Source organism: Panthera pardus, unplaced genomic scaffold (assembly GCF_024362965.1).
Source record: "Panthera pardus isolate Hobbes unplaced genomic scaffold, ASM2436296v1 HiC_scaffold_6, whole genome shotgun sequence".
NCBI classification, from domain to species: Eukaryota; Metazoa; Chordata; class Mammalia; order Carnivora; family Felidae; genus Panthera; species Panthera pardus.
In genome coordinates, this window is record NW_026526991.1 from 62,956,806 (window position 1) to 62,975,989 (window position 19,184).

Sequence of the window (19,184 nt, forward strand, 5' to 3'; positions counted from 1 at the left end):
AACTCACCTCTCTCACACCCTCCCCGTACACTACTTTTACGCATTCGGTGGAACTCTTGGATTCGATGATGGGGAGCAATGACTCAGGTTAGAATGGAGGGAGGAGAAAGGCGGGGCTACAGTTCCTGTACCGCCCCATTTCACGAAGCCGCCACCTCTGTCCGTGGTGCTGATTGGACCAGCCTTGGGACACTGGGAGAATGTGAGATCTACAGAAGATGATGTGAAATTTGGGGTGCGCTTGGCGGTCTCCCTCACACCGATAGCCCATATCTGCCTGGCCAAAGGCCCAATACCCCCATGCCAGCCCCCAAAGCCCTCACCTACACCTATCAACATATTCCGTCTCTATGACTCTCTCTGTCCCTCTCTCTCTCTCTCACACACACACACACAACGCACTCACATACTGGCCTTGCCACCCATAATCTCTCTCTCTCTCTCGCACACACACACACATACACATGGACACACACTCATTTGTTCATGTGTACACTCGCCCATCTCAGTTTGCACACAGACCAGTCCCGAGGCCAAAACATGAGACCGTTCTGTCCAGCCTATGCTAAAGAGGAGGCATTCCCTTCCTCAAAATCTTCCATGGGGCCTAAGGGGACACACAGTGGCTCGCTGGCTTCAGGAATGCCCACCTATTTCCAGCAAGGCTCCAAGAAAAGATAAGTATGTCTGGTTTTCATCTCAAACTTCCATTTTCCTCTAGGGCCCAGAAAGCATGGGGTAGACACTACTGTCATGAGCTGTATAGCATTTTGCTCAGAATATAATAGAATCAATCTAGACAGAGCCATCAGTAGGGCATCCAGCCCCCTGCCTCCACCTCCCCCCTCCCAGATCTGTGCTGCTTCCTATGCTATACCAACCCTGTAACCCCCTTCCCTTTACAGCAGTTTGTCAGTAATCTTGGCAGATGTCAAAACAGATCCATGTTGGCATGTGCCGCCTGTAGTGTGGATAGTGTGGGCCTTGAACCCAACAGGGCTGGATGGACATCAAGGCTCTTCTATGAACAGCTCTGTGTGATTTGGGGGCAAGGCACTTCATTCCTCTGGGAAATATATTAAGTCTTTCCTTCCAGCACTGCCTGGGAAAATTACAGAGATGTCCACGTGCTCATTAAACTCCAGAACACAGTACATATGTGTTTTATTATAATCATTAAGAAGCAGGAGGCTCTGGGGCAGCCTTTTTTTCAGAGTTCACATTGTGGCCCACTAATAGAAGCAAACAGAATTTTAATGAAGTAGATTAGAACAAAATCAAGCAGAGTGGAATAGAAAATAGCAGAGTGCAACATATGTAGTAAAAAAACATTTTATTTCCTTTTTGTCTCAACTGTATGTGGTGTGTATGTATGTGTGTGCTTCATGACTACATAAAATCATTTCTTAATATGATTGAAAATAAAAAGTGTAAATACATCGCATATCAGTTAAGCACACAGACCCAGATTCCAAACTGCCTAGTTTCAAAGTCCAGCCCTGCCACTTTCTAGCTATGTAACCTCAGGTAATTACTTAACCTCTCTGTACCTCATTTCATGATTTATAAAATGGGGATAATAATATCCACCTCATAAAGCTGTTGTAAGGATTAAAAGAATTAATCCATGTAAAGCGTTTAGAATAGAGCCTGACACTCTAATTATGTAATCATATTTGTAGTTGTTATTGCTGCTAATGCTGCTGCTGTAGATATATCAGCAGGTTTGGTAGAATGTACCTACCCACATTCCTAAACCACCAATGTAAAATCCCCACTAATGGTGTCTATCTTAAAGGACTAGTAAAAGGATTAAATTGTACATGAACAATGCTTAACACAGCACCTGGCACATAGCAAGTGCTCAGTAAATGTTATCTACTATTATTATTCTACTATGATTTCAGTCCAAGGGACAGGGAGGACTTGAGACCTTTGGCCATGGTTACTTCTTTTATCCTGGAAGAGAACCCAAAATCAAATGCCCCTCCTTCAAACCCCACTCTAGACCAACTGCCCCCAGGGAAGTCCCAGGGAGGATCTCTCCTCTTTGGCAGAGGGACAATGTCAGCAATCCTTAGGCAACTATACTACTGGATGAAAAGAGGCTTGGACAGTCCCAGAAGTCTGTTATCTATTAATAATTCATAAATTTGTATTTCTAACTTGGCCTTAACAGACCACCAAAAATCCTCAGCCATAAATCAATGACATACTCACTTATCTTGCTTCTTTCTTGATCCTGAAGCCCCCTGATTGGTTAGTAGACTGCATGAAGTTGAGGGTGGGGGTTATGCCATCCATCCAGGTACAATGGAACTCCAAAGAGAGCAAGAGAAGTCAGATTTTCACTGCAGCTGGACAGATGGAAATTGGAGTTGAGGGAAATGTCCCAGAAGGAAAGCAGGTAGTCATGGTATCCTAAAAAGGTGCTTGCATTATATCTCCCATTTAGGGAAGTTTTATATAAAAGAGAAAAACCCTTTATTCTGGAGTAGCCACGGTGTTTACAGAAACAGGGTGACAAAAAAACCTTCATATCAGGAGATTAGAGGCTCTTCTTTTAGCCTAAGTGGATCTTGTTTCAAGGGATGCCTGGAAAAAAGGGGCAAATCTGGTGGTTTTAACATTAGGAAGTTCTTGTTCAAGCTTCCCTTCAGTACATCCTTCTCCTGTGAAGAATGTTGAAAGGCAGATTCCCCCACATGGATGATGGATTAGATGAGATAACATCTTGCTGGGGAATTCAGGGTTTCTATGATGGCTACATCTCTGCCATATGCTGAAGTCTGTCTTAATTTTGGAAAAAGGGAGGAAGGCACTAAGAGAAAGAAGGAGACATGGATTCTGAAGTTCCCAATCTGACTGGGAAGACAGACCCACATTTGTGAGAAAGGCTGGAAGTCTGAAGAGGGCTCCTTTTCAGCTGTATCATCAGATGCTCAGAAATGCAATGTCAACTGAGACTGCCTATTCTTTTTTTTATGTTTTAATGTTTATTTTTGAGAGAGAGACAGAGCATGAGCGTGAACATGAGTGGAGGAAGGGTAGAGAGAGAGACACAGAATCCAAAGCACCTCCAAGCTCTGAGCTTCGGGCACAGAGCCCGAAGCAGGGCTCGAACCCATGAACCATGAGATTATGACCTGAGCCAAAGTCAGATGCTTAACCAACTGAGCCACCCAGGTGCCACTGACAGTGCCCATTCTGGGGCAATGTAGAATGCAGCTAGTCTGATGCGAAAGGTAAGAAAGGCCCCCTGGAAAGGGTGACAACAGATGCCAGTAAAGAGGCAGGTGGGGCAGTATTGGTGTAAAAAGTGTGCATGGAGTTTTTCAGAAAGTGGACAGTAGGGAAACTTGGAGGACCTTGTGGGAGAGGCAGAGATAGTAAGATGCTATGACAGTGGAGAGCCCACTGAGGCAGAGCCCTCAGAAGCAGGGCTAGTCGCATCTCTGGGATTCTGCTTCAAAACTACAAGGTGGGAGGCAGCCTGTAGGTTCCACATCTGGAGGATACCAAAACATCTGCATACCAGGCTTGCAGGTATCTAAGGGGCTGTGCCCTTTCTCACCTTGCAGCTCATACTTTCTGTTCACAGAAAGCAGGTGCAGGCCAAGTTTCAGTGAGGGGAGTTGAGGAGTGAAGGAATGGCTGTTTACATAACACTCAGGCTGTATATGAGGGAGTTGACCCTAGGTCAGCCAGCAGGCAGGATGACTGGATTAATGAGTTGAGAGGCCCAAGTCAGAGTCCTGCCTTCTCAGCCAAGTCAGCCTGGGACAGTGGCCAATTATCCATTAGAATTCACCAGAGGAAGGCGGGGCCAAAGGCTCTTGTGGACTGCCCGGGGGAATGGGGAAATGAAGACTGACTCAGGAACTCTGCCCTTGATGAAATCCATCCCACTAAGCAGGCTGAACCCCTGCATCTCCTCAAGCCCTTCCCTCATCTCTCCCAGTCTCCCCTCCCTCCCATACTCTTCACCCCCCAGATGGTCTATGTCCTTCCAAGTAGCCCTAGAGAGTAATGGTCTAAGATCAAGGATCTTCTCCCTTCTTTTCCCTAGAAATCCACCTCCCATCCACTTCTCTCTTTCCTTCCCCAATCCTACCCCTCAGTCTCTGTCCCATGGCTTTCAAGATTCTTGCCCTTGTTGGCTGGCTTTCCCGACCACTCTCATCATTGTTCAGTTCAAGGATGTCGCTTTGGTCAAGGACACGTCTACTCACTTCATTCCTCCTTCAGGCCCCAGCCAGGAATGTCTCCCTACCCATCCCCCACTCCCAGGAATGGCTGCCCTCTGGTCTGCTACATCTGATCCCCACCCCACCCTACCAGAAAGCTTTGCACAATTAACGACCAAGCTTTGATGGTTCCATTACTCAGCATTTAATAGGCAGCTGGCATTCGTTTCATTCATTCCACAAATATTTATTGAGCACCTACTATGTGCCAAGCCCTTGGAATAGATCCACGAACCAAACATTTGTGCTCATTGGTGTGTTGCAAGGTTTGCATTTTTGTTCACAATCTGCATATGTGTCCAGCTTTTCTCTTAAAACTGGAAGTCACCACAAACAAGGGTGAGCTCTTCTCTATCCTCTGGCCCTGAACCCTAAGAGCACTGTAAGGGACCCTGAAGAGGGTCCTGGGGGAAGGGATCAGTGAGAGTGTGTGTTAATGTGCTATATACCAGCACCATCTATTGTGTAATACTTCTAACGATGGTAGAGGGGCAATGAGATAAGTTCATCCCTTCCACTGGGATCAAACATACCAGCAGACTCTGAGTGCCAGCTTTGCCACTAACGACACAAACTGAGCAAGACTCTTAACCTTCTAGGCCTCAGTGTCCTCACCTGACACCTGCCTCAGAGGGTAATTGTAAAAATTAAATGCATTAGTGCATGTTGGGCAATCAGCATAGCATCTAGTAGGAGGTAAGATGAACATCAAGAGATGTTATGATTTTTTAAATTTGGAAGAAGACTCATGAAATGGCTTTCGACACTAAGCATATACCTACTTGCATATTTTTTTAAAATAACCACATACCCTAGCAAAACCCTTCCACAGATATGCCAGAAGACACGGAAAGAATGTTCATGGCCACTCTGTTCATAATACAGACCCTAGAAACAACCATGAGGCCATCAGGGTGGAGAGATAAATTAATTGTGGCATATTCATACAATGAGTATGAACACAATACAGTGACAGGAAGCAACGCTGAAAAAAAAGAAGCCAGACACAAAAGAATACACACAATGCAATTCCATTTACATGAACTTCAAAAACTGGAAAACTATGGGGCGTCTGGGGGACTCAGTTAGTTATGCGTCCGACTCTTGATTTCGGCTCAGGTCACGGTTTGTGAGACTGAGCCCCGCGTTGGGCTCTGCACTGACGGCATGGAGCCTGCTTGGGATTCTCTCTCTTCCTCCATCTCTGCCCCTCCCCCACTCACACTGTCTCTGATCTCTCAAAATAAATAAATATTTTTAAAAACCGGAAAACTAAATAATTTACGGTTTAGGGATGCATACATTGGTTCTAAAACTGCTAAGAAAAGCAAGGGGATGAGTAAACAAAATCCCAGAGAGATGTTGTCCCTAGGCCAGAAAGAAATGGGATACAACCAGAATGAGGCTTATAAGAAGCACTAAGTCACATGTATATTTCATTTCTTCCTATAGGGGGTAGGTACACCGCCTATACGTTCTTTTGTGTGGGTAACATAGTTCTCAATAAAAACAATTTTACCCTTGATAAAACCCATATTGCCAGAGCCAAGACTATGGTGGTGATTCAGCCAACCCTCCCCCTCTCTTCTCTCCCCCTCCCCCACCACAAGCTTTTTTACTCCAAGAAAACATACAGAACGAATGTCCTTTCAGGTCTTCAAAAATTAGCTGCAATTAATAATGCCTGAAATTCAATGAAATGGTGAAAATTTGATTTTCTTATATCTCGTTTCTTTAAATTGCTTCTGGTGTCTTTAAAATTGCTTAGGAAGGGCCAGCTATTAGTAATTAGCTCATGTTTATGCATGTCATTTTTATAAGGAGTTACACTGGTGGAGAAGGTAAAGCATGTGTGAGATGTACCTTGACTCACAGCGCTTCTCCTCAGGACACCAGCCAACTGGTTTGCTGGGAGCACTGCCATGGCTCAACTGTGGGCAGTGTCCAGAATGGCAATGAGGGTATAAAGGGTCTCGGAAGTGCTGGCCCAGCTCCCCAAACACATAAAGTGACAGCAGGTGCCACACCCTCCTGGACAGCCAGATGGCCGACACAGTCCACGAGTCCGTGTTTGTCCTGTCACAAGGCCTCAGCCCTGAATGTTTCACACAAACACACAGAGCCCTACCCCCAGCCCTGGTCTGTTCCCCTCCTTCCTTCTCCTTTCCCGCCAGCCCCACCCCCCTTCCTCCTTCCCCAAGCTGCCCTGCCTGCCTTTACCTCTAAGACACGGCAGCTACAGGGGGCTGCCGGCCACATCGCTTCTCGTCTCTTTCATTTAATAATGCAAATCTCTGTACTTTATGAGAGAATTCTTCTAGACCTGTTCCCCTGCAGTGGGAGGCTTTGTGGGTAAGTAGAAACAGTACCCTCTGTCAAGATACTCACAGTGCACCAGAGGTATACAAATAACTAAAACCGCTCAGTTCTCAGCCACAGGACCCTATAGATCCCCAGCCCCAGCCTCACGTTGCTCCTGTGCTACATTCCCATACCACTGGCCCCTCCTGGTTCTAACCATCCCACCCCCCCGTGATGCTGCCCATCTGCCCAAGACTGATTTTTCCCAGCCATAAATTCCACAGATATCCCCTCTTAAACAACTTTTCCTACCCCTCTTGAAAATTTTCAGAGAGTAGGAAATCTGGGGGTTGTCACAGCATGTAGGTGAGAAGGCATTGCCTCTCCTGGGCTCCATGACTTAACTAGCTAGGAGATACTGGGCAAGTTATTTAACCTCCCCGAGCCTCAGTTTCTTTATCTGTAAAATGGGGATAATGATACATACTTCGTATGGTTGATGGGAGAATTAGAGATTGCTTACAACATAAAATATCAGATAGTAGGTGGCCAAAAGAAAAAAAGACAAGAAAATATCCTCTTATGAAAATAGGATATTTGTTTTCCTACATTGTTCTTTCTAATTACAAAGGGGAAATGTATGCAAGTGATCTGATTTAACATCACAGATACTGGAACAGCCTGATATTTTTGTGCTTCTTGGGGTGACATAATAAGAATCATATAGCATTGCTCATGAGGTATTCTGCCCAAAAACATGTCAGTTGAACCCAGACAAGCCTCTAGACCAACACTATCCAGTGGACAAGCTGCGATGGTGGAAATGTTCTGTACCTGCGCCATCCAGTAAGGTAGTCAGTGGTCCTGTGGTCATGTGGCCCCTGCAACTGGGGAACTCCATTGTCAATTTATTTAGCTTTAACCAATTTAAATTTAAACAGCCGCATACGCCTACAGGATGCCACACTGAACAGGTCAACTCTAGAGTTAACTTCCAGTATCTTTAAAATATAAAGAAAGGATGGAGGGGGGCCGAGGTGGCTCCGTCGGTTAAGCACCAACTTCGGCTCAGGTCATGATCTCAGGGTTTGTGCGTTCAAGCCCTGCATTGGGCTCTGCGCTGACAGCCCAGAGCCTGGAGCCTGCTTCAGATTCTGTGTCTCCCTCTCTCTGCCCCTCCCCTGCTCATGCTCTGTCTCTCAAGAATAAATAAGCATTTAAAAAAATTAAATATAAGGGACGGAGCCACAAGACAAGTCACATAAAACCGATTTCTTAAAACTTTTGAGACAATTAGGAAGGCTGAAAATTGAACGGCTAGTAAATGATTCTTTGCAACTGTTGTTAATTTTCTTGCACGCGCAGTGGTACGGTCCTGCTTTCTACACGTGCCATACTTTCTGTAACTGTCAAATATGTGGGCAGGGTTGGCACAGTGTTAACCACTCTTGAATCTACGTAACTCAGTGAACATCTCAGGGTGTTTTTATGCTACGCTTTCAACGTTTCCAGATGTTCAGAAACTCTCATGATAAAAGTTGAAAAAGACAAAAAAAACACACATATTTAATAAACTGCTGGCTGCTGTCTTGACAGGAAAAATGGGATGTATCTCAGCAGCCCGCTAGACAGTCCGGGGATGGGGGGAATGCACATTTGTGGTAGAGTAGCACGATGGCCACTACTGGAATGGAAACTTCTGGATGTTACTTGTTAACACCTCAGTCTTTCCTGAGTCCCCTCCTGACCACCCCACTACACACACACACACACACACACACACACACACACACAGGTGCCCTGAACCTCCCAGCCTCTGGCCTTGCTTCTCCTCTCCTCTCCTGGCCCCCTTCCTCCCTCTCCTGCCCTGCCCTTCTCTCCCCAGTCTCCTCAGATGAGTGCATAGACTGCTGGCAGGGCACTTTGAAGATGAAACATACTGAGTCCCCCTACAGCCCAGAGGTTGGCATCCTATACACTGAGGAGGGTGCGGGCCACTCCACCATGAAAGCATGTGCTAAAGAGGGGTTGGACTCAACTAACCGCCCAAGCCCATAAAGCACAAATTGACCGAAATGCACAGCCAAGCCCTTCAGATCTGAGCATAAATAGGACTGAGGTGCCTCACGGAGCACATTGGAGTTTGCACAAGACTCCAGACCTCGGTCCTGTACTCTGCTACCCGAACCTCCAGGAGCACCATGACTTGCGGATCTGGATTCTGCGGCCGCACCTTCAGCTGCGCCTCGGCCTGCGGGCCCCGGCCCGGCCGCTGCTGCATCACCGCCGCCCCCTACCGCGGCATCTCCTGCTACCGCGGCCTCACCGGCGGCTTCGGAAGCCACAGCGTCTGCGGCGGCTTCCGCGCCGGCTCCTGCGGCCGCACCTTCGGCTACCGCTCCGGCGGCGTGTGCGGTCCCAGCCCGCCCTGCATCACCAGCGTGTCCGTCAACGAGAGCCTCCTCACGCCCCTCAACCTGGAGATCGACCCCAATGCGCAGTGCGTGAAGCACGAGGAGAAGGAGCAGATCAAGTGTCTCAACAGCAGGTTCGCTGCCTTCATCGACAAGGTGGGTGTCCTTGATCACACCCTTCCGGAGCCCTCGATTCCTGGGCTAGGCTGAAGACAGTCAGGGGCAGGAGACAGGAGGTCCAGGTGAGCTCCCGCTCTCATGGACGAAATGGACACACACCCAGGCCACATGAGGACCAAGGACATCAGGATACAGAGCGGAGGCTCCTGATTTGATAGTGTTGCCATTATACGCAACCTCTGTCCAGACAGGCAGGTCCCCACGGAGACACAAGGACAGGCTTGGAACTGGCCTGTCAGAGGAAGAGGGCAGAACATGCACACACACAGACACCAAAATGGACACAAGAAATAGGAAGAGGCCCGCAGGGTGAGCCAGTGGGTGGCTGTCCTTGATCACACCCTTCCTGTAGCCCACCCATGCTCAGCACTCAGGCTGGGCACTGAGACAGGGGGAGCCAGAGGCCAACCGGAGACCTCTACCTGCCTCCAGAATACACATGCCACCTGGACTCACCAGGTCTGGAGAACTCCCTTTACCTGAGAGCAGACGCTGACCTTGCCCAGCCCCTTGCTCCCATCCCTGAGTGAGAAAATCCAGACAGAGATCACAGGAGGGAAATCCAGGAGTCACCTTGTCTCCCACTGCCCATCTCTGCCAAGCTCTGCTGAGCTCCGGGGTTGGGAGTTTGCCCCTAAAGCAATCACCCCAGCCCCACCCCGAATTGGCTTCGGGACACCAAGAGCCATCTGACCCCTCCCCACACCCTGAATGCAGGTGCGCTTCCTGGAGCAGCAGAACAAGCTTCTGGAGACCAAGTGGCAGTTCTACCAGAACCGCAAGTGCTGCGAGAGCAACCTGGAGCCCCTGTTCGAGGGCTACATCGAGACGCTGAGGCGGGAGGCCGAGTGCGTGGAGGCCGACAGCGGGAGGCTGGCCTCGGAGCTCAACCACGTGCAGGAGGTGCTGGAGGGCTACAAGAAGAAGTGAGTGCGGCCCGGAGTGACGCTGGGCACAGGAGATGGACTTGGCTTAGAGCCCGTTGGGTTAGACTTGAGAAGAATTTTCCAGAAGGACGAGGGGCCATGCAGGCCGGGGACTTGCGCGGCAGGGTCATCTCAGCTGCGCCACTCTTGCCCAGATGCCTGCCTCAGGGTGGGGCCGGGATGCCCCCAGGAGACCTCTCTGTCCCCTACTCAGCCTTCCCTTCTTGGAGGCTGTCCCCCAGGCCCCGTGGGGAGGAGGTTTCTGCAGGCTCCCTGGCTGCCTCCTGCTGACTGACCTCTCAGTTTTCCCACCTGTAGCACCTGAGCGTCTGGTGGTTCGGGACTGACAGGCCCTGGGGCCCCGGGTGCCACTGCCTGGGGTGCTGAGTGCCGATGGGGGACGGGTGTCATAGGCCCCCACACCTGAGCCAGGTTGGACAGCCAGATGAGGGGAGGCTGGGGCTGCCGTGCCCCAGAGGTGACACTGTCCTCTCCTAGCATGGGGCTGGGGTTGAGTCCTTATGTGCCTCCTAAGGTGACCTCACAGCAGCTGTGGGAACGGGGCTGGGAGGTCCCACACCTTAGCTCTCTGGACCCCTCAATTTAAAGTCGAGACAGGATCCTAGACCCGTTCCAGATCCAACCAGACAGAACGGAGCCAGCAGATTTGCTGTGTTCCAGCTGTTGGGAGCTCACTAATACTGCCCCCTCCACTGATGTGAAAGGGAGACGGCCTCTGGTGAGACCCGCCCTTCCCTGACCTCCCTCTCTGCCCTCTTCTGCCTCAGGTATGAGGAGGAAGTCTCTCTGAGAGCAACAGCTGAGAATGAATTTGTGGCTCTGAAGAAGGTGAGTGACATGGGATCCGGAAGCACAGACACCAGGGATCTCGGAATGACAGACTCTTCCTGGGGAGACCCAGAGGGTCTCAACCTCCACGTGGGGCACACGACCTGGCCCAATCGGGCTGGGAAATCCCAGGGGTCAGGTCATGGAAGGCTCATTCAGGTCGCCGATGAAGGGCAAGAACCTTGGACTGTGCATTACACCCTGCCCTGGGGCGAGGGATGGCTGGGCTGACCGGCGGATGTCCCACTGTGCTTTAGAAGTTGTGGTCTCTGGCGGGGACCCCATGGAGGCAGGGCAGCTCCAGTCTCTCTGTTGAGGGACAGCGTCCTGTCTAGCACTGGGGGAAGTCTGACCAACAGGAGGGGCCCGGTCCCCGGGTATTGGGGAGGATGGAGCTGAACCCGGAGTGACCAGGTGGTCTTGGAGGACTGCCAGGGGACAGGGAGGGGTCGAGGTGGCGAGCAAGGAGTCAGTCTGGCAGGCTTGTTGGGATAGGGAGGGTAAGAAGCAGAGCTGGGACCATAAGAGGAGAGAAAGGCTGGCGGCCCATCTCAGGCACAAAGGAGTTTGTTCTCAGAAGGGCAGGAGGTTGCAAAACCCACCCCAGGCAGGTCAGAAAGTATTGGGATGGCATGGGAATGGAACAGTGGGAGTCCTTTCCCTTGGCCTCCATGAATGGGAGAGAAGAGAGGGGAGTGTTTGGGGTAATGAGCACCGGGGTCCTCTGAGCTCACAGACACCCCATTTTTCCAGGATGTGGACTGTGCCTACCTCCGCAAGTCAGATCTGGAGGCCAACGCGGAGGCCCTGATCGAGGAGATCAACTTCCTTCGGCGCCTGTATGAGGAGGTGAGGGGCCATGGTCCTGGTCGAAAAGAAGCAGCCAACCTAGAGGAGGAGGCTAGGGCCTGGGACTGATTGGCCAGGGATTTGGGTTGGGTGGGCGGCTGCAGTCCATGAGGCTGTAATGGGAACTGGGGTGGAGACCAGGTAAGGGCTGAGATGACTGGGTCCACACTGTGGTGGGTGAGGCTGGGGTGTAAACAGGTTCCCCACCATCTGCAGGAGATCCGCGTTCTCCACGCCCACATCTCAGACACCTCGGTCATCGTCAAGATGGACAACAGCCGGGACCTGAACATGGACTGCATTGTGGCCGAGATCAAGGCTCAGTACGACGACATCGCCAGCCGCAGCCGGGCTGAGGCCGAGTCCTGGTACCGCAGCAAGGTGAGGGGCACAGGACACCTGTCTCTTAAACATGGCAGCACGAGGGAAGCCAAGTATTTATTAAGAAGGCCTCTTTTGTCTGGAGTTCCTGATCCCGTGGGATAGTAACAGAATGCCACACAGCTCTCAAGTTATAATCACTGGGCGGGGCTGCCATGTATAGTTGCACAGGCTGAGCACTATACAACCTCCCAACCATCTGTCATGTCTGAATGGGAGGGAAACTGCATCCTGAGCTCAGGAGCACCTCTGCTTCCCCCCCCCCCCGCCTCAGTGCGAGGAGATGAAGGCCACGGTGATCCGGCACGGGGAGACCCTGCGCCGCACCAAGGAGGAGATCAACGAGCTGAACCGCATGATCCAGAGGCTGACCGCCGAGGTCGAGAATGCCAAGTGTCAGGTACGGGTCGCCTGGGGCCTCCCCAGGGCCACACAGGCAGTGTGTGCCCCGACTGGCTCTCACCATTCATGATCCAGCCCATTTGCATGGCTCATGTCCCTGGTTGTGGTCCCTCAGGGGGACTCCGTTAATGAAGGGGAGAGGCCTGTTCTTGGGGTGTCCCCAGCTGGGGGAGGGGAGAGACTGGACACATGAGGGAAATGGACCAAGACACCCAGGACCATAACCCACTCTGTTCTCTCCTGGGCCCCAGAACACCAAGCTGGAGACCGCGGTGACCCAGGCTGAGCAGCAGGGCGAGGCGGCCCTGAGCGACGCCCGCTGCAAGCTGGCCGAGCTGGAGGCCGCCCTGCAGAAGGCCAAGCAGGACATGGCCTGCCTGGTCAAGGAGTACCAGGAGGTGATGAACTCCAAGCTGGGCCTGGACATCGAGATCGCCACCTACAGGCGGCTGCTGGAGGGCGAGGAGCAGAGGTGAGGCTCAACCCAGCCTGGCTCTGAGTTGCCCATTCCTGCCCCTTGAATACACTCCATCCTTTCTTCTGTCTCAGCAATGGCCAGCGGTCTAGGAAAACCTCTTATTCATCACTTTGGGGACGGGGGCGGTTTGGGAGGGCTGTTCCCTCAGACCCTCTGCTTCCACCCTGACCACTTGTGGACCCTGCCCCAAGGTGTGGAGGAGCTCTATCCGAAACTCTGGATGAGTCAGTCATGTGCCTTTTTCTTCTTCCCTCTAGACTATGTGAAGGCGTTGGGGCCGTGAATGTCTGTGAGTAACACAGCCCCTGTGTGGATGGATTTATTCCCTTCCTATAAGGGGTAGCAGAGTCTGGAGGGTGGGGTTCCACTGATAGCTAATTATCATAAAGTGGGCTGGCATCACAGCAGGAGGGATTGGGGGTCAGAGAGCAGGAAAGACCACAGCTTTGGGCCTAACATTGTAAGTAAAGATTCTCCTGACTTTAATACACAGTGCTCAGGGCCCGGGGATCTGCATCATCTGGGAGGCTGATGGCTCACCACCCCCCCCCCACCCCAGAATTCTCATGAGCATTTGGGTTTTGCAGGTGTCAGCAGCTCCCGGGGCGGGGTCGTCTGCGGGGACCTCTGCGTGTCCGGCTCGCGGCCGGTGACCGGCAGCGCGTGCAGCGCCCCCTGCAGCGGGAACCTGGCGGTGAGCACCGGAATGTGCGCGCCCTGTGGCCCCTGCAACTCCATCACGTCTTGTGGCCTGGGCACCGGCGGTGTGGGCTCTTGCGGCATCAGCTCCTGCGGCGTGGGGTCCTGCGCCAGCAGCTGCCGCAAATGTTAGGTGGCCGAACTCACGCCTCGGGCCTGGGGTCTCTCCCACCCAGCCTCCCCATGGAGCAAGCTCTCAATTACCTCTCTGGCACTTTGAAAGGTCTGTCCCACTCCAGGCCTCTCATGTCTATGTGTGATCCCCTCTTCCTCGGCTCTGCTGCCCCGTGCTGGGAGAGGCTACCCCTAAAAAGTCCCCTTGACGCCCATACGAAGGGGGTTGAGGGGCCCAGAGGACCAGGACAAGGTCCTACCCTAGGCTGTCATGGGGCTGATGGCCATATCCCACCCCCAACCACTCCCCTTCCACCTCTGTCATGTTCACCTGTCTTGATCTGTGTTTCCAATAAATCAGTGTAGCCACCTCTGAGCCTTGTCTGCACCTCTGTTATCCTCAAGGGTCAGGGTTTGGGAGAGTCCCCAAAGTCACGTGGAACAGAAAAAGGTCTAGTCTGGGGTCAGTAACCGGGGCAGGGCCCCACAAGCTTCCATGGTCCAGCCGGTGTTTGAACCCTGCATGCACCTTTAGTGGTCATTTCACTAACACACTGTTGCCTCCCAGAAAACCTCCCTGTGCATATCTGTCAACTGATGGATAACGAAAATTAGATTCATCAGTCACTCAAAACTTAAGGAAACATCACTCACTGCTTTGTTGGGGAAGACTCATGCCTGAGCAATTTATTAGAATTCCTTAAAGGGTAACTATATGAACATGACTTAAACTTTCAAAAAGCCTTTGATGTGGCTACTTTTTGTTTTTTGAATGGAGTCCTTTTGGGGTCTGGAGACCTGCCAGAGCTGATAAATTACCTCCAGGATAGAAAACAGCACGTAGCAAGACAATGAGGTGGCACAGAGGTAAGGACATAGACTCTGGAGCCAGATGACTTGGGTCCAAAATGGGGCTCTGCTCCTTCCTGGCTGAGTGACCTTGGTTAATTTCCTCACCCTCTCTGTGCCTCAGTTGCCACATCTCTAGAGTAAGAAAGATAAAAGCGCGCCTACCTCATGAGTAGATGGGAGGACTAGGCATTTCATACGTAACGTGTGCAGACGGTGCCTGCAGCAAAAGAATCATGACATGCGCTTGTCATGAGCCCTATTCTCTTGCAGAATATAAAGTGGAAATCCCTCCAAGGACCAGGGCTATGGCCAGCCTCCTGTGCCCATCTGTAAATGATTACAGGGGCGCCTGGGGGGCTCAGTTGATCAAGTGTCCAACTTGGGCTCAGGTCACGATCTCACACTCCGTGAGTTCGAGCCCCGCGTCAGGCTCAGTGTTAACAGCTCGGACCCTGGAACCCACTTCGGATTCTGTATCTCCTTGTCTCTCTGCCCCTCCCCGGCTCATGCTCAGTCTCTCTGTCTCAAAAATAAATAAACATTTTAAAAAAGTTTTTTCATTAACAAAGTGAATAAATATCTTTAAAAATTTTTAACAATAAATAAATAAATAAATAAACAGATTACATTTCCCTCATATTACTGTGTGATCAGAGACAGCAAATAGAGAGAGAAATCTCCACATATTCCAGGGCCATTGAGCTCCTACGTGCAGAGAACTGTTTCCCCCGTGACACTATGAGGATCTTACAAGTAGCAAAGAAAGTAAGGAGATGGCCCCTCCATCTTGCTATGGCGAAGGCAAGTCCCTGAATACATATCTGTACAGCAGGGCAAATCTCTAAACTTCCAGGCCCAGAAAACTGTAGCAGAAATCTAAACCCACCCCCATCCTTCAGAGCAATAGAAATAAATAATATTGAGAGCCCAGAAGCAAGTGGTCTGAAAAGACCAGGCTCTTTTAAGGTAGAGGATCAATCCAAGGCCCCCCCACCCACTAGTATGTCCCCTCTCCCCTCCTGATGGAATTCTGAGCAGGCCAGGACCCTGGGAGAGTTCCAGACCATGCAGTTGTTCTAACCAGCTCTCTGTGCTGTGACACCACACAGCTCAGAAGCAGGCCATCAGGAGTCCAGACCTGAGGCCCAAACCCCAGCTCCATCACTCCATCCCTCCCCAGTTCAGAAACTACCCAATGAACTTCTCATCTCTGCCAACCAACCCCTCCCTTCCCATCGCGCTGGTCTCATCAGCCCAGCCGGGCCCTGATGGCCTTACTTACTCTCAGCCTCCTTCCAGTTCCCACTCCTGGAAAGGCTCAGGAAGCGGAGCAAGAGTAAATGAATCAAATACATAATACTCCTGATGCAGAACGGTGACAAAAACGGAACGCCTCGCTGTGTGACCTGTGGCAAGTTACCTCCCCTCTCTGGGCCTCAGTGTATTCACTAGTGACATAAAATGTTTGGACCAGATGGCTGCTGAGGCCCCTTACCGATATAAAAGCTCCATTGGTCCTCAGGAGAGGTGGGACAGGACTAGGAGCTAGAGGCGGGGGGAGGTGGGGACCCCAGATGCCATGTAGCCGTGCGGTGTGCGTGCTGGCTATACCTTCCTTCCGCAGAGCTCATGTCTGTGAGCAGCTGTCTGTGAGTAGAACAATATGATCGCATCCAGGTACGTGCACATCTCCGGGCATCTGTGTGGAAGCACCTGTGTGTGTGTGAGAGAGACTGTGAGCATTCCTACATGTGTGAGTGTGTGTGTGAATGTGCGCATGCCTGTGTGTCCGTGCTGAAGGGGGGAGCTCTGTGGGTACCACAGTGTGAGTGACAGGTGGACTTATGTGCTGATGGGGGAGGAGGCGGAGAACCGGGCTAAGGCAGGAGTGGTGAGGGTAGGTGCCGCTGGGTGTCATCCTGGGGAGGTGCCCTCTGGCCAGGGAGCCCCGGCTCTAACCCGTGGGGTTCCCTATTTCCCCTCCTGCCCTGTAGACACTCTAGCTCCAGCTGGGGCAGCAGGAGACCAGCTGGCCTTAGACTTGTAGAGCCTTCTTTTAAAGGTGCTCAAAGCCTTTCCCAAGACTCCAGTACCTGAGATATTCATTGCATTTATGTAACTCTTACTATGTTTTAAGGACTTTGCATATAGTAATATATTTTTCACACAATCCTGTGACAGGGACTATTCTCGTTTTACCGGTCAACTATGGTGCAGAGAGGTTCAGTAAGGAGGAAAATGAAAAGGGACAGGTGAATCTTCACCAGTTAGATCTGGGAAGGGCAGGACTGAGACTCAGAAACAGGGAGTGTTTGGGCCAGGGTAACAGCAAGATTGGGAACAGAATCCAGACCCTTCCTTCCTTACTCCAGGCTGGCCTGGCTGATACATTGCAGCTGGAATTTCATCAGGAAGGATTGTGTGTAGACTCATCCAGAGACTCCTGAGGGGTTTCCATGGGGTGAGACAGGTTAATGGTGGAAGAATGACCCAATGCGTCCAAGAACAGAGCTGACCACACAGGACCACAGAGCCTCACTCTACCCGTTCACCCATTCATCCGTTCATATCCACTGCATGGCAGGCCCTAGGGATGGGTTGACAAGACAGTCACTGGCTCTGAGGGGCTTATATAGAGATGCCAACATCTAAGTCACATCTGTCGCGTCTAAGTGCTATCAAGTATGAGGCAGGCCGGAGCAGAAGAAGGCTGACCCTCTAGTGGTCCTGTTCTGCTGAGAAGTGATGTCTTAACTGGTGACACCCACCTCCCTTCAGAAGTCACCTTGACTAACAAAGCTTGTAAATAGGCTGGTAAGACTCTCTATAAATGCACCACATAGTTCTCTCCCACCCCAGGCTGGAATGTGGCCCGTGGCCAGGGAAGCCACTCAGAGAATCAGTCCCCAAACCACAAACATGGCTGGTGGCCCACGCAAGACACGCAAGCCTGACCCAGCAGCCCATGGGATCTGGACTGACGTCAGGCTTGGGATTCGAAACGGGAAAACGTGAACAGCCAGCCCTCCGTGGTGTGGACCGCAGAATGCTCACCATAAACCCAGCCAACGACTCCAGGTGAGAGTTCCCTTGGCACCTCCCTCCAAGTCCTTTCCTTGACATTATCAGCACAGCAGGAGCTGGCAAAACCTGACCTTGAAGATCACAGAACGTCATTACCTTCCTAGCAAAATGCAGGGAACCTGGAGCCCAACCGCAAAATCTCGCAAAGGGGCAGCTCGGCTCTCAGCTGCTTTGCACTGAGAGTGTCGGTAAGAACGTTTGTTTATACAGTTGGTGTCGGTCAGAATTGGCCAAATGGGGCTGATGTGTGCGTCCATTGGGTCCGTGTCCCCTGCCCCCCTGCTGCGTGGCAGTCCTTATGCCAAGTTTCGGTCTCATTCCTCTTGCATGATACAGTTCTGTTTACCCAGGAAGGGGGCCTTTTTGGATACCTGTTTTCTGGGCAGGGACCCAGGAAAACACAGCAGACATAGTGTACCTTAAAAGGTAAAGCCAAGGCCTCTGGCCAATGACGCACCTTAACCCCACCCAGGGACATAGAAAGCAGGAACCATTGTTCCCCGCATGTGTTGATGATGTAACCCTTTGTGCAATAGAAAAGACTGTGAGTTCACCGAGTGGAAGCTTCTCTCGGGCCTGTGTGGCAAAGAGAGAGCCCAGAGATCCAGCCTTTCTCTGGCCACGCACCACCCCCCGCAAACTGGCCTATCTTCTGCCCCTCAAAGTCCAGTTGCCTTGTAAAAACCCACAGCAAACAACACCATAGACCTGGAAATAGAGGCAGAGCCAGAAGCTCCATCTGCTTCCAAAGACATGTTCTCCCAGCCCACCATCGGGTCATTTGTTAAACTAGAACCCAGGCCTGGGCCACCCAGCTGTGTTCATATCCCCCCGCCAGAATCTTCGAGGGCCGTCTTCCCCGGAGCCTGTCCTCAAGTGCCCCTGCCAGGCCGGCAGAGGGTGATTTGCCCTCATCCCCACCTCCTCCATTCTCTTTGGGGCTGGTTTGGGCCTGCCTCCCCACCAGAACGTCCTGTGCAGGGCCAGAACCAGAGTGCCTGGCTCACTCAATACTGCACCTGACCCTCAGAAGCCATTCGGTAAGTGTCTGTAGGGCGAGTGACTGGATGAATGAAGGCAGCGCTCAGCAACCAGACATGGTGGAATGCGGGCCCCAGGCTGGGGAATAAGCAGGTCTGAGGAGGAATGAACCCCTTCTTTCACTTTCCCCAAGGGTCCTCTGTCAACCCACCACCACCACCAACCTCAGGATCCTGGTTCAGTGACATCACCATAAACTGAAGTCATGTGGACCCACACTCCGCAAGGGGAGGGCTGCTTCCTGGTAGTGTTCGCTCCTTTTCTCCCCTACCCCCAAATCCAGCCAGCTTCCCTACCCCCAAATCCAGCCAGTTTCGTCTTGGCTCTGTACCTAACTTGAGGAATCCAGGCGCAAACAGCCCAGTGG

At 51.6% G+C, this 19,184-nt stretch overlaps 1 protein-coding gene across 1 annotated transcript; it reads left to right on the forward strand.

Annotated features, from left to right (window-relative positions):
- Positions 1 to 8,703: 8,703 nt before the first annotated feature.
- Positions 8,704 to 14,216, forward strand: LOC109249148 (keratin, type II cuticular Hb1). Its single transcript, XM_019419446.2, has 9 exons — positions 8,704 to 9,118; positions 9,860 to 10,068; positions 10,857 to 10,917; positions 11,671 to 11,766; positions 11,983 to 12,147; positions 12,422 to 12,547; positions 12,801 to 13,021; positions 13,285 to 13,316; positions 13,615 to 14,216. Exons 1-9 carry the CDS (start codon positions 8,750 to 8,752, stop codon positions 13,857 to 13,859), a joined length of 1,524 nt encoding a protein of 507 aa, XP_019274991.2. The 5' UTR covers positions 8,704 to 8,749; the 3' UTR covers positions 13,860 to 14,216.
- The last annotated feature ends 4,968 nt before the right edge of the window (positions 14,217 to 19,184 follow it).

Bases quoted from the DNA above. Each gene is read 5' to 3' on its own strand.
- LOC109249148 (XM_019419446.2), top strand. From the start codon at position 8,750: ATGACTTGCGGATCTGGATTCTGCGGCCGCACCTTCAGCTGCGCCTCG. The intron at 12,548-12,800 runs GTACGGGTCGCC...CCTGGGCCCCAG, and splicing joins TCGAGAATGCCAAGTGTCAG to AACACCAAGCTGGAGACCGC. The intron at 13,317-13,614 runs GTGAGTAACACA...TGGGTTTTGCAG, and splicing joins CGTTGGGGCCGTGAATGTCT to GTGTCAGCAGCTCCCGGGGC.